Source organism: Suricata suricatta, chromosome 5, assembly GCF_006229205.1.
Source record: "Suricata suricatta isolate VVHF042 chromosome 5, meerkat_22Aug2017_6uvM2_HiC, whole genome shotgun sequence".
NCBI lineage: Eukaryota > Metazoa > Chordata > Mammalia > Carnivora > Herpestidae > Suricata > Suricata suricatta.
In genome coordinates this window covers 39,652,147-39,666,078 of record NC_043704.1, presented here as the reverse complement: position 1 = coordinate 39,666,078, position 13,932 = coordinate 39,652,147, and the positions used below count along the sequence as shown (strand labels likewise).

The window sequence follows — 13,932 nt, the reverse complement described above, 5'->3', positions numbered from 1 at the left end:
GTTCACCACACCAAATTCCGGCTGTAAAACTGGGAACATTTTGGGAAATTTGGTGAGTGGAACCAAAAATATAGTGACTGTAAACCCCTGACTCAGAAGAGTTGGGTCCATTTAAGGCAATTTTGGTATTCCGTTGGAATTGCAGTAGTTGGGTAGAAGAGTAGGAGGATAAATGCCAATGGGTAGGATCTGGTACCACATTGAACTGAACCAGAAGGGAGGTGGGACAGTTTCAGAGGAGGAAGAGAAAAGATAAAAGGATAAAATTTCAAGAACTTTAGCTCAGAAGTGCAAATAATCAAGTTTCATCTCATTATTATTTTATTCCAAATAATTGTGACACCTCCACATAATTAACATGGCAGTGAGTACACCAGAGAGCAGATCACATTCTCTGATCTGTGTGACTCACAACTGTTAAATGCAACTGGCCTACATTTCTTCCCCACCTCTTTTCTCAAACATCAGGATGATCAAAGGACGATCTAATCTAAAACCTCTTCTTTTGTATATGTATATGCTTAAATGGATATCTATGAATATGCATACATGCATACCTATGTGTATAGGCATAAATAGATACTGTTTGTATGCACATAAATATACATATATGGTTGTTTTTATGGAGAACTGAGCCCAAAGTCAAGAAATTTGGGATTTTGGTTTTAGTGTGCCTCCAATTTCATAGGAGACAGTAGTCAGATGATGTGTTTGCTTATTGTTGCAAGATGTTTTAGACTAGATGATCTTTTTTGATTTTTTTTCACCCTAAAACTCTAAACATCTACCTGGGAAGTTAGAGCTCCAACTTAACTTTCCTTAACAGGAATTGTTTCTTCTAGATTCTAATTCTGGACAGAATTTATATTTAGTCTTTCATTTTTTCCCCCCATCAGTACAATGTAGAAATGAAGGAAGGTATCAAAACAGAGATACTGCAGGGTTGCCTGGGTGGGTCAGGCGGTTGAGCATACAACTCTTTATTTGGGCTTAGAGGTCGTGAGATCAAGCCCTGAACTGGGCTCTATGCTGAACTTGGAGCCTGGTTGGGATTCTCTCTCTTTTCCTGTGCCCCTCTCCCCCACTTGCATGCTCTCTCTAAAACAAACAAACCAAAGATACTGCATTATAGAAAGATTTTGCCAAATACATCCAGACTTTTGAATCCATGACTTACTGGTATCCAGGAACTACATCTTTGTCATGTAATAAATATTTGCAACATAATAGAGGCCATATGAGGAATAAGGAAGATGCAGAAATTGGGGATATGGACATTTTGGATTTAGTTCTGGATTTATTTTCTAAGTCAACAAATATATACTGAACATCTTCTGAATGTTAAATATACAAGATATAAGTGCTCTCTGCAAATCTATTGGAGGAGATATATTGAACATGTAATTAAAACAATAATAAGCTACAGATACATTAAGTTATTTGAAGATACAAGGCTTCAAACAGAGGGCTGGCTGTAAAGGATAGGGGCCCTTGCAAACTAGCTTTATGGTCTAATTCATCACTTTACACTCTAGGTCCAAACTTTCTCATATCACAAGGAACTTCTCATTCTAACATACAGTACAGATCCTGACACAGATTCAAAACCGTGTTCCATGTTCTGACCGCACTGATGTCAGGTGTGCTTGGATCCCCTATGAATTTTAAGCTCCTTGAAGAACTTTTTTTTCTCGTTTTTAGAATACTTTAGTCAATATTTATTAAGCCGGGCATTATATGATTGAGATTACAGATAAAAAAAATCACAGTCCCTGCTCTCTTGTGGCCATGGTCATATTGGGGGAAAAAGCAAATAGGAAATTTCAAATCAAGTAGTTGGGATGGTGAGAGCAGCGTTCATAGGGTGCTGGAGTTGCTAAAGTAGAGACATCAAAGCTGGTCTTCAGTGGGTGTTTTGGAAGATGGTTCTCCAAAGAACAAAAAGTAGGTAGCAAGTGAAGAGGGTAGAGGGGTTGGTGCAGATGTTCTGGTAATATATAAAAAGGCAAGGTCAGAGGAGAAAACAGCTCTTTCCTGGAAAGGGAGGGCTAAACCCAGGTGGCTGAATGAACAGTTACAGGAGATGGTGACATACGTATCAACCAGAATTTGAAGGTTGAAGAGTTGGGGCTACAGATTGCGGGGAGCTGTTATAAAATATTTTTGAAAGAGGGACAAAACACTATTACTCTGTTGGATCTGCAGTGACTGGAACAGAAAACAGTAAGAGGATAAATTGTGTGAAGAATGGATCAGAAGAGGGTTCAAGTTGGGGCCTAGAAATCAGGTAGAAGCCTCCTACAGGAGTCTGGGTAAAAGATGCTGAGTGAACTAAGGATTATAGCTGCAGAGTTAAAAGATGAAGGCACAGAGTCAGTAGAAGTGTAAAAGTTGGGATCAAGGGGACTTCAGACCAGACACAGGGACCGTAACAAGAGGAAAGAAGTGTCTGATGACTCCCAGACTTCTAGCTCAGCCTGGTAGGTGGGAATTTCAGTCCTTGCGCTGGAAATTAAAAGAGAAGGATCAGGTTGGGTCTGTGGGAAAATATTAGTGCTATTATGACTGCGGTTCCTATGGAACATCTATGTGGAACCATCTAGACAAAAGCCAAGTAGATGAACCTGGAACACAGGAAAGGGGTATGACCAGAGGGTGTCAATTTTTAAAAAGACAGTGATAAACATTTCAAATAAGTTTGCATATGCCTTTTTTAAAAAACATTTATTTGTTTTTGAGAAGCAGAGAGAGACAGAGCATGAGCATGGGAGGGACAGAGAGAGGGGAAGACAGAATCTGAAGCTAGCTCCAAGCTCCTAGCTGTCAGCACAGAGCCTGATGTAGGGCTCAAACCCATGAGCAGTGAGATCATGACCTGAGCCGAAGTCAGACGCTCAATCGACTGAGTCACCCAGGCACCCCTGCATATGTCTTATTGATAGGAATACTTCTTCATGACAAAAAGCACAAAATCCAAGCTGTGAAAGCCCTTCATAAATATATTTGTAATATTCAGTAGATGAAAGAATGAATGAGTGAAGAGGAGTTGTTATTAGCAGCAAAGAGTTCCTGTTCAATGATTATAGTTTGTGTATTTGGGTGTATAAACGTGTATGTGTGAATATATAGGTACTGATGTATGCATGTCTGTGTAGTTATGTATACGCACATACACGTTTATATCAAGATTAGCAATAAATTAGTACTGTTCATTAGTCAGCTAGTGCTGCGGTAACAAAAAGGACTAGTTGCCTTAAGCAATAGAATTTACTTTTCTTATAGTTTTGAAGTCTAGAAGTCCAATATCAAGCTGCCCTCGAGGTGAGTTTCTGGTGAGACCTCTCTTCCTGGCTTGTAGCCTGCACCTTCTCACTGGGTTCTGCAAGGCCTTTCCTCTGTGTCAGTGCAGAGAGCATCCCTAGTGTCACTTTCTCTTCTGATGAGGACAGGAGGCCATGTCTCCAAACATAGTCACATTAAGGGTTAGACTTCAACATTTGAATTTGGGGGACCCGGGGAGACACAATTCAGTCCAAAACAGCATCAGTACATTTGATGTCCACGTCGACTTTTTCTCAGAGAAAGGGCCATCTCTGTGAAAACAATGACACTGTTCTGTGTCATAAAAGAGGATGCCTATATATAGGGGGAGAGACATACTTGGTACAGGTCAGACTTTGTTTATTTGCAAACAATCTGTAAATAATTACAGTTGTTTTCCACTTTACCTGATTATATCAAAATACAATCATATTCCTACAAACAGATCTTTTTTTTTTTTTTTTCTTTTTCTTTTTGGAGAGGATTTATAAGCTGCTTGCAAGTAGTTAAACCTGTCATAGCTGAATGGGTTTAATTGGTTGTTATTGCCTATTGCGCTATGGAAACCAGGCAGGAAAAGCCAGAAAAGGTTGACAAAAATGTCATACCATGAAGGTGTAAACTTAAAGCGGAGATCACTTGCAGAAAACTGTGCTGCATTCTTGGCATGTGTGCACTTGCAATGAAGTTAACTTTCACTTCTGTTATATTTAATGTAGGGGCTAGTGCCAGTTTATTTTGCGCCAGTTCTCTTTTACCTCTTTGCACACTTGGCCTTCGGTCAGTTCTGGCATCCGCGTTGGTGCTCCCCCTAGATGCTCCCCCGGGCCCGGGAAGACCGTGCCCTGACAGCCAGGTGATAGACAGGGTGGGAAGCCCGCGCTCGGAGGGCGCGCAGCCTCTCACTCACCGTTCCCCTCCCACCATCATCCCGCTACTGGGAGGCGGAGAGGGCTTCAAACTTAGCTCCAATCCGCAGCCGGCCCTCCCCGGGGTCCCCAGTTGGGCGACCCGCCCGCCGCGGACCCAGTTGGAAGAACTTTGCAGAGCTCCGCGCGGGAGCCTGCAGCGGCGGAGTGCCCCCCCCTCCTCCCCAGCGGCCCCCTCCCTCCGCCCCCGCCTCCCGGTCCTCGCCCAGGCTCCAGCTCCGGTGATAGGACGAGCCCCGGGCGTGCATTGTGTATATGCAAACCAGAGCCCCGACTCCCCGGGGCTGCCCTACCCGGCCGGGGCTGCGGCTGCGGCTGGACTGCGGTGGGCGCTGCCGTCCTCGCCGGAGCCCGGCTCTGTCATGCCCCCGCCGCGCGGCGGGCCGCTGGGTCCCGGAGCCGCTATATAAGCGCAGGCTAGTGGACAGTCGGAGGGGCTGAAGATGAAGGTGCCCGCGCATGGGCCCCCGCTGATTGCCAACCCCTCCCGAGCCCGCGCCCAGCGCGGAGCCCGCGGCCGCCCAGGACCCGCCTTCGCCGCAGTAGCAGCTGGAGCAGCGACAGAGGAGGCAGCTGCGGCGGTGGCGGCGGCGCCCGAAGCCGGAGCGCGGAGATCGGCGGCCGCAGCTCGGGGGCCGCCGCTGCCCCGGCTGCCATGAGTTGTGCGGAGGTGATGTATCACCCCCAGCAGTATGGAGCGCCCCAGTATCTGCCCAACCCCGTGGCAGCTGCAACCTGCCCCACAGCCTACTACCACCCGGCGCCCCAACCTGGCCAGCAGGTGAGTCACCGATCCGGCAGCCCGCCGGGGGCGGGGGCGGGGGCGAGGGGCACCGAGAGTATCTGTTTGGGACTCGAGCGACGTCCCGCCGGGACGGGTGGCGCGGAGGATGCTCTGGGACCTGCGGGAGCGCCCTTGAGTCGAAAGCCATTAGTAGAGAACAGGAGAGGCTTCGGGAAGGGACAAGTACTGTAGCCTGGCGGACGGGTGGGGATTCATTACCTGGCCGGGGGCTTCATTGGCTGTGGTCACCGGAGCTCAGAGGCTGATCCTCAGAGGCACCTTAGCTCTTTGGGCTCAGTTTTCTGAAACTCACCAAGGGCATCTAAGGAGTGTGTGAGTAAACTTCCTTTAAATCAAGTATCTTGTTGCCTTTGGAAACGTGGAGTGTTTCAGGGTTTTGTGGATTTAGAGAATGAAATGTGTCAGCTGACATAGGGGAGGCTACCTGGACAGTGAGCTCAGGGAATGACCTTTCTGGAACTTTTATGGTGGAACGTCGTTCTCGTGTAATGTCTGTCAAATGTTACTAGAATTTCTCTGTAGACTCCGTCTTCTCATGACTGTGACTTAGAGGGCAGGGATTGATCCCAAAGTTCCTCATTCATTTTTAATTCTATCAAAGCGCAGAGATGTTGTAGTTCAGTCTAGTGGAAGTGTGCCCGCCTTCGAGAAGTAACCTTAGATCACGGGATGTTGGGTCTTCACCGTTCTGAGAGTGACTGAGAATGCTGTGGCTAAAGAGGGTTCTGGAACCAGGGAGATGATGTAGTTACTTTAGAAGGGAGGGTAGGGTGGGGGGGATTTGGCACCAGGTACCCCTGGACATTCCTCTCTGGACACCAACAGTGTGTCAAGACTTAGTCCTACAGAGAATACATATGTGAGTATGTGGCACTAGCTTGTACCAAAGTAAGGTCCTCAGACTTTGGGAGTTAGGGTGGGTTGATTTGGTGAGATTAAAAAAATATACTCCACCTCACACTGAAGTGGAGACACCCTTATCAGGGAACTAAATATGGTTTGGAAATTATCATCCGCAGAATTTATTGATCGTTTTTTTTTTTATTATTTCTTAGGAACCGTATGTTTTATTGTGGTCTTAAGGGTTTGGCTCTTTAATTTATTATTTAATTAATTAATTAATTAAATTAATTAATATTTTAATTTCTTTATTCCCTTTACCTCTGTTTCTTGGCTATATTTGTAGTGCTAATCTTTGGAAAGAAATCATAACTTCTGCTTAGAATTTAGGGACTGTAAAATTCAGATCGTTCTGGAACAGAGTACATGCTAAACAATATTTACCTACTAAAGAATATAAGCTTAACAGGATGAAGTAGGGCAAAAGAGGAAGGAGCCCCACTTTCTTGCTGTCATTTAAAAAAAATATTCGGCAGCTTCAACATTGAAAGCAAGATAGAGAGGAGAATGGGAAAGCGTTTTGTAATTTATGGTGAAGAACGATGGATTGGAAACATTTTGGTTATGCTGTTTGCTTTTCTTTGGGTTTAAATAGAAAAGACAGAGGTAATAGAGAAAGCCATTTAGGTACAAATTAGGCAAGTGAGGCACAGAGATGCTGGGTGTCAGTTTTATGTGTTTCATAAACACTCAGTCCCAGTTACAGCAACCTATTTCCTCCTTTTCTTTCCTCCATCTCGGAGCCTGGAGGAGCTTCCAACTGTCAGTTGGAATGTGGATGAGCAACAGACTCAAAATTACTAAACATACAAAAAAAGAATGTTCCTCTTAAAAAATAACTTGAACTATAGAAGTTATGAATAGGGTTTTGTTTTGTTGAATTATGAAAATAATTTCATTAATATATGAATATGTGGTGGAGCTTAGGATTGTGATACTCTTGAGTTAGAAAATATAATTCAACATCAGAAAACTTCTAAATTACTAATCATAAAATAAAGTTTTCAGTAAGAAGTAACTCCAGCACTCTCACTTTTGCAAGAGCGCTGCAACTCAGTTCCCAAATTTCATTCTTTTGCTTAGACCATCAACCAACTGAAGAATGAGCTTTCTTTTTTGCCTGAGTTGTCCACATTGATTAGTTGCACATATTGTTAAGTATCAGCTCTTCTCTACATTAGAGTTCTCTGGGTATCATTCGAGTAGATAATGAGGCTGAGTTGACTTTAAGAACTAAGTTGAGAGGTGTGCTTAGAAATTTTCATGTCACTTTTACTAAAGTGGCTTGTTTGAGGCTTTTTGTTGTTGTTGTTAAGTAAAGAAGCTATTTGACTATAACTAGCTAGCAAAATGAAGAGACCTGATAGTCTAACTACTGTTCTTTTACTGTCAGGAGTTTATTTTGATGACCTATATTTTCTATTGGAAAAAAGAGTAAATCAGGAAATTCTTATCAGGCTGACAGCATTTTTAGACTATGCGGTGCGTGGGTGAAGTGGGACTAATATTGACTTGGCCCTAATGCAGTCATCCGAGAATACATATTTTGGTTGTTTTTGCATTCCATAAGGTTTTATCATTATTATCCATGAAGATTGTTTTCTCCGTACATGGGAAGTGACCCCTAGTAGCATCTTGCCTGGGAGACAAAAATAAAGGCTACAAGTCCTGCTGCATTTGAAAAATTGATTTGTTGAGCAGAAAAAAGAAAAGCTGAAAAAGTGATAGAGTTAGGAAGAAGGTTGAATGGTCATTTATAAAATATTAGAAGATAAAGCCTTTAAATTTTGTATTACTTCTGTAATCATTTGTAATAGTGTATCTTTGAATTTATTTTTTCTCAAATCTGTGTAGCTCAGAAGTCCTTGTAAATTAGTATATCATAATGGTTTATTATGATGGATTTCATACATAGGTATATTTTTTCCTCTTAGTGTATAATCATGTAGCTGAAAATTAGTTTTGAAATAATAAGGTATCATACTCCAGGCATGTGTACTCTGCTTTTCTCTAAAAGCACAAGTGTGCATCTGAAATTTTAAGCTCTGATTTTTGTCAAGCATGTCATGCATTGTACGTGGGTAATAGGTTAGTGTCTTAAAAACATAGTTGACTGCATATATATTAGGCTGCACTATGATATGTTACTTAGGCATACAGTAGGCTACATGAATTTTTATAATTTGTAAATATGTATGCAGAGCAAATTTTGTGGTGCCTGACATTAATTGCTAAAAATTGCATGGCTGTTAGTAAATCTTATAGTGTGCTTTATCCAGCCAGGATTTGCTGAGAGATGTTAAGCTCCCTGGTCCTCATGCCCGCCATCTCTTTACATCTCCTTAAGAGAACTCTAGACTCAGTCTCTCAGCACATACTCCAAAGGCATGATGACGCTGCAGAATGTGTACAGAAAGGAATGTGCTTGTATTCTAACAGTGACTGTAGGAACTAAGACAAGAAATTTCCAAATACGTGTCAGGAAAAACTGAGGGAAATGATATGAAATCATAGATTCCCTTCATACCCAGTGGACTTCTCATCTTAAATGTAGACAGTCTGTTACTGTCTAAATCTGCCCCCCTCCCAATTATTTTTAAGGCCAACATTAGAAAGATACTTAAAGCTTTCAGAAATGTGTAGTTTATAGATGAGGTGGTAAATGCAGAAAAAAGTCATCGCCATTTTCTTACTTGTGTGTGGAACTGTTTAACAATTACACTGTGGGCTTCATAGAAGTTCAAGCATATTTACTCTGTCCTCTTCAATGGTAACAGCTGAGGGAATCTGCATGCATGCTTTTGCTTAAAAGAATTAAATGCTTTTAGGAGGCAGAACTCTAGTTCTAAGTTTATGAAGAGACTTTTTTTTTCCCCCAAACTCTTTCTCTGGATTTTGCTACCTTGGTTAGGTCATAAAACCCTCTCAAAGATTCTTTACATCAGAAGACCCGCTGAAAAACAATACTTCAACCCCTCCTTTTGCAAATGGATAAATGGATAATAGGGTTGAAATGCCGAGCTAAAAATTCAAACTGTTCGGTGATAAGACTAGGACCACCAGTTGCCCTGCTGCCCAATGTAGCATCTTTCCACCATGCTGTCTTGTCTCCCAGGCTTTTCTTTTCCTTCAGGTTTTTTTTTTTTTTTTTTTTTTTTTTTTGCTATTGCACAATAGGCTTATTTTTGTCTTTACTGTTCCAAATCAACTTTTTGATAAAGAAGATTAATATGCAGTAGATTCTTTGGCCTTGGAGCTTGAAATTCTTTCCAAGTCCTTGGTAGTGTACTTTTTTAGTTTAGGCATTCCAAAGTTCTTTTGAAAGCATTTGTATTATGCTAATGACTTTTGGTATCCATTCTGCATCCTTTGTTGATGGGGCAGAATATCCACTTAGCAAATGAACGTTTATTTATTTTAAAATAATCTTCAGGAAGTGGTATTAGCAGTCAGCTTTAAGTGCCTCATATATTACTGTTATTCCAACATAAGTTTAGATTCATTAAAAGGAAAGAATACAATTATATCCTAAATAGTTTCAATACACAACCAACTTGTTTAAGGTGCAGGATCCAATTTTCTTACAAATGTAAGTAAAGACTTAAGTGGATTTATAAGAATTCATACAGGACTCACTTGAGAAAGAACAGCCCTATAATTCCACACTACACAAATTAACTTGACTGCAGAGACTTAGAAGCTTAAAGTGCCCCATGGTTTTATGCTCCCAATAACTTTCTGCAGAAAATCCAAAGCTAGAGAAAAAAAAAAAATTAAACTGTAAAATAACAAAACTAAACTGTTGTCTCTGGCAGTCAACCAGAATAGAGATTACAATAAGGTTAGTAAAGAAAGGCTTGGAATCCATAAAATTGTGCATGGTGAAGATATGTTCACCAGGAAGCCAAATGCCAGGGCAAGGTGACATTCTATGGAAAGGAAAGGTATTTTGGATAGATGCAAAGAAGTCCTACTTGACCTAACACTTAATGTCTCCCATCTCACAAAGCTGAGGATGGCGGGGACGTGAGATGTGCCAAAGGAAATGAAGGTGTCCACAGGGTAAAACCTTGCTGTCCTTCACCGTGACTCTTTGGGCTATTACAGCAAAGATGCTGAGCTGACCCCTTTGAGTGGTATATATAATTCTGTCTTGTATGTTTCTTTACAAACAATGTTCGACGAGACTGTAAATTTTATGTTCAGGATGTTTAGGGCAGATCCGAAAGCAAACTTGTGCATCATACTTTTTGTCTGTCATTCTAAAACCTGGGCACTGAACTTGAATCTGATTCCCAGAGGCCCTGTTTCTGGCTGGCTTTAAAAAAAAAATCCCAAACTAATTCATCCAGTAATAGATAATAACTTCAGATATTATCTCCAGTTAAATATACTTATTCAAGAAACAAAAGCAATCTAATACTTGAATTTCAAACTCTGGCAGAGACAGTGAATGAAATAATTTTGAGTAAAACTGCCCTGAATCTTTCAAAAAGCACCTTTTTAAGCAACTGATTTTCTGCTTTAACTATTCATTTAGGAAGACTCAACAGTGCCTTGAACCATTAGATCCAAACATCTGCTGCTAAAAATGAGTCATATATGCCATATTTATAGATATTTCATTGGGTACCAGATTTGTTCCAGTAATTTACAGGTGTGGCCTGAACTGGGGTAACTGAACTATTTTTCACTTGTCTCGTGCTTTAGTAGAGGGGAAGGAAAAGAAAGAACAGAAAGGAAGAATGGCCTAAAGTAAATAGGTGTTCTTTTCTCTTAAAAATTATATTGTTTTGGTTTGCCCAAACACCTGTCCCTGGGAGATGGGGGGGAGGGGAAGGGAGAAGGGAGCTGGGGAGCGTGTGGGGATGTGGAAGGATGCATCCATTCTTGTTACTACGAAGTTAGATAAAGGAGATACCCAAACTAATTCCTAGGAATTGGGCTAGATGACCTGTGTCCAGAAATGAACTAGTCTTCAATGGTCTGTAGGGTTTTTTTTTGGCTAGTGTCCTGCAAAATCAGAAGAGGCAGCCAATGTAAGAAACAAAATTAAGTGTGAATTTGTCTAGAGCTCCAGCACTTTGCTTATTAGGATATAGAGTAGGACGAGACCTCTGAGAAAATCAAGTCTCAAAATTCCTCATTTTCAAAGAGGAAGCTGAGGGCCAGAAGGCTCAGCAACTTACCTAGACTCATGGGCTCATTTGGGTCCAATCTTCCTTCCTCTTCTGATTCTCTTTCTATTATGTGCTCTTCCCGTCTTGATTTCTTTGGCACACGAAAACACTTAGTAATTTGCCTGTTACCTTCTTACTTTTCTTATTTAAAAATTTTTAAATATTAGCTCCTTGGAGAAATGAGACAATTAGCCTTATGGATAAACTGTGAGGTTCTCTTTATTTACCATTGCCCTTCCAATGCTCTTCCAACTAACTATACGCAGCACGAGTTTAGGGATAGGCTATGACTTTCACCTAGTGGCTCCGTGTCTTTGCACAATTACTGAAAGCAGGAATTAATTGACAATTCAATGAATAACAGATCAATTTTTTAAAATGATGTCATACCCTATGTCTAGTAAAACAGTTCTAAAAACATATCAGAAATTTACACTTTGGAAATTCTAAGTAGTCAGTTTGAGAGAGAACACATACCTCTATGATGTGATCATTGCTTAAAGTATTTTGGGAATGCAAATTTTGAAATTCTCTCTAAGCATGTGGAACATTTTTTTTTTAATCCTCAAAACTGGAAAATTTTCACCCTTGGAGGGGATGGTTTTGATTTTTGATAATGACCAGAATCATTGAGAGGCAAGTAGGCTCAAAAATAGTTAGTCAAGTTAAATTATTTTTGGTTTGCTCCTCCCTACTGTTAAGAAAAATAAAAACCAAACAAACAGAATCTTGAGTTGTGACTATGTCTCACAAAATTGGCTCTGGTCACATTTTCAAAATAGATTTCTAGAAAAATGGTAGGCAATGGTATTATGTATCTGATTTGCCAAGGGGACAGTACATTTTTAGATATAGAATTTAGTTTTATCTAAATGCACATATATTTTGAAGAGCACTGCATAATTTAGTAACCATAACTGATATATGTTTACATTTCTTTTTTTTTAAGTTTATTTATTTATTTTGAGAGGGGGTGGGCAGAGAATGCATCTATGTGGGGGGGGGGAGGGAAGGGCAGAGAGAGAGAGAGAGAGGGAGAGAGAGAATCCCAAGCAGGTTCTGCACTGTCAGCGCAGAGCTCAGCATGGGGCTGGAACTCACAAACTGTGAGATCATGGCCTCAGCAGAAATCCAGAGTCTGATGCCTAACTGACTGAGCCACCTAGGTGCTCCCACATTTCAAATTTTTTTTAAATATTATGAGTAACTTTGACTCTCCTTAGTTATGTGATGCCATTTGATGCCTTGCTGATTAGGGGCTTCTGTTTATTTATTCAATTAAAACAAGTATATAGAGACCCATTTCCTTCAGTCCATGTTCTTGGCACACATGCTTTGTAGTCAGACAGAAATGGGTTCTAATCCTGTCTCTACCATTTACTAGTTAGATGATCCTAGCCAAGCAAATCAATTTCTGCATATGTAAATTGGGAATAATTATTTGGACAAAATTTTGTGTGTGACTCAGAGAGGTACGTGAAATAATATATGTGAAAGGTCCGTGGCATAGCTTCTTTATCCTAACCCACACTCCCTTGACCTGATTCCGCCTCCTTTTCCAAATAAACCAAGGACCAAAATTTCAAGTCTCTCTGAGATATTTTTAAAAGTCTGTCACCAAGTTAATTCAGAAAAATATGATCAAGGAGCAATTAGCTGCTTTTATGGCACTTTACCCTTTGAGACTTTCAGACATTTTGAAACATTTACTCCAGGCTAGTGTCCCTTTCTTATAGGCTCAAACCTTGTTTTTGAACATAAAAGAAGCATTGCATTTAGAGAAGAGGGCCAGTAGAAAATGAAAAAAGAAAAGAAAAAGGAAAAAAAAGAACAAAAAAAAGTAAAAGCTGTCTCCAAATATCCAATGATTCATTAAAATACTTTTGTTTTTTTAGGAAAAGAAGTTTCCACATATGCACAGTAATCATTTGGCATTTTGTAAGCTTAAGCCTTGGGGAGTTAGTGGTATTTGGCTCCTGACATGGAAGTCTTTCTTGTCAGACAAATCCTTTCCCCGCACATTCCTGTGCGAGTTTGTTCTGCTGCGCCTCCTGGCCGGCTGCGAGGTGGTCCGGCATGGTTTGCTCTGACTGGGCCTAATCCTTCATACAGTTGCTTTAACCTCTTTTGTGAGTTAGTTTTCACTTTGTGGCTGTTCACTTGGCCATTGTTTCACCTCCCCTGAGGGTCATTTCGCCTGGGGGAAATTCGGCGTTATTCTGAAATGGAGATGAGCTAGTTAATGTGCTCTAAATAAACCAACTTGTAGGTGTTGAAGTCCCTTTTGGTGACGTCTTTGTTTTCGTTAACAATTCTTCGGTCTCATAAGAAAAGCTTGACCGGTTCTGAGATTTGAATATTTTTAGGAAGTGATTGTGCATTTTGAGAAAAATGGGAACTAGGTTGCCTTTTGACCTCGGTTCAGGAAATCTAGTTCTGATGATTTGAGATTTATTCTTAACATTTTGAATGTTATATAGTATTCTCAAGAAAGAGTGTAACACTAGGCAAGTTTCATTCCAATGAGTAATCAAGTGAATACAGAATATGGCAAAAGTGTACATGAATAATTTACTTAGTTCAATATAGGCAAAGAATTGATTTACAATCACCAAAGCACAGATACCAGAAAGTAGCTAAGGCTTAAGAGTCTATGGAGAAGAATATTAAGATGGTGTGATTGTCAGCATATGAATCAATTGCTGTTTAAATTCTGTTCCTATTTTCTTTGTGCTCACACTTCATCTTTTTTAAATGTATGCAAATTGCTCAACATCATTAGTCATTAGGGAAATGT

General features: G+C 40.7%; 1 protein-coding gene across 2 annotated transcripts in view; it reads left to right on the top strand.

The window, feature by feature from the left end:
- Positions 1-4,569: 4,569 nt before the first annotated feature.
- Positions 4,570-13,932, top strand: part of VGLL3 (vestigial like family member 3) — a 47,029-nt gene continuing 37,666 nt past the window's right edge. For both annotated transcript variants that reach the window (XM_029939151.1, XM_029939150.1), the window contains exon 1: positions 4,570-5,031. In XM_029939151.1, the coding sequence (XP_029795011.1) occupies positions 4,906-5,031 (126 nt within the window). In that variant the 5' untranslated portion in view covers positions 4,570-4,905. The remainder of the gene's footprint in view (positions 5,032-13,932) is intronic.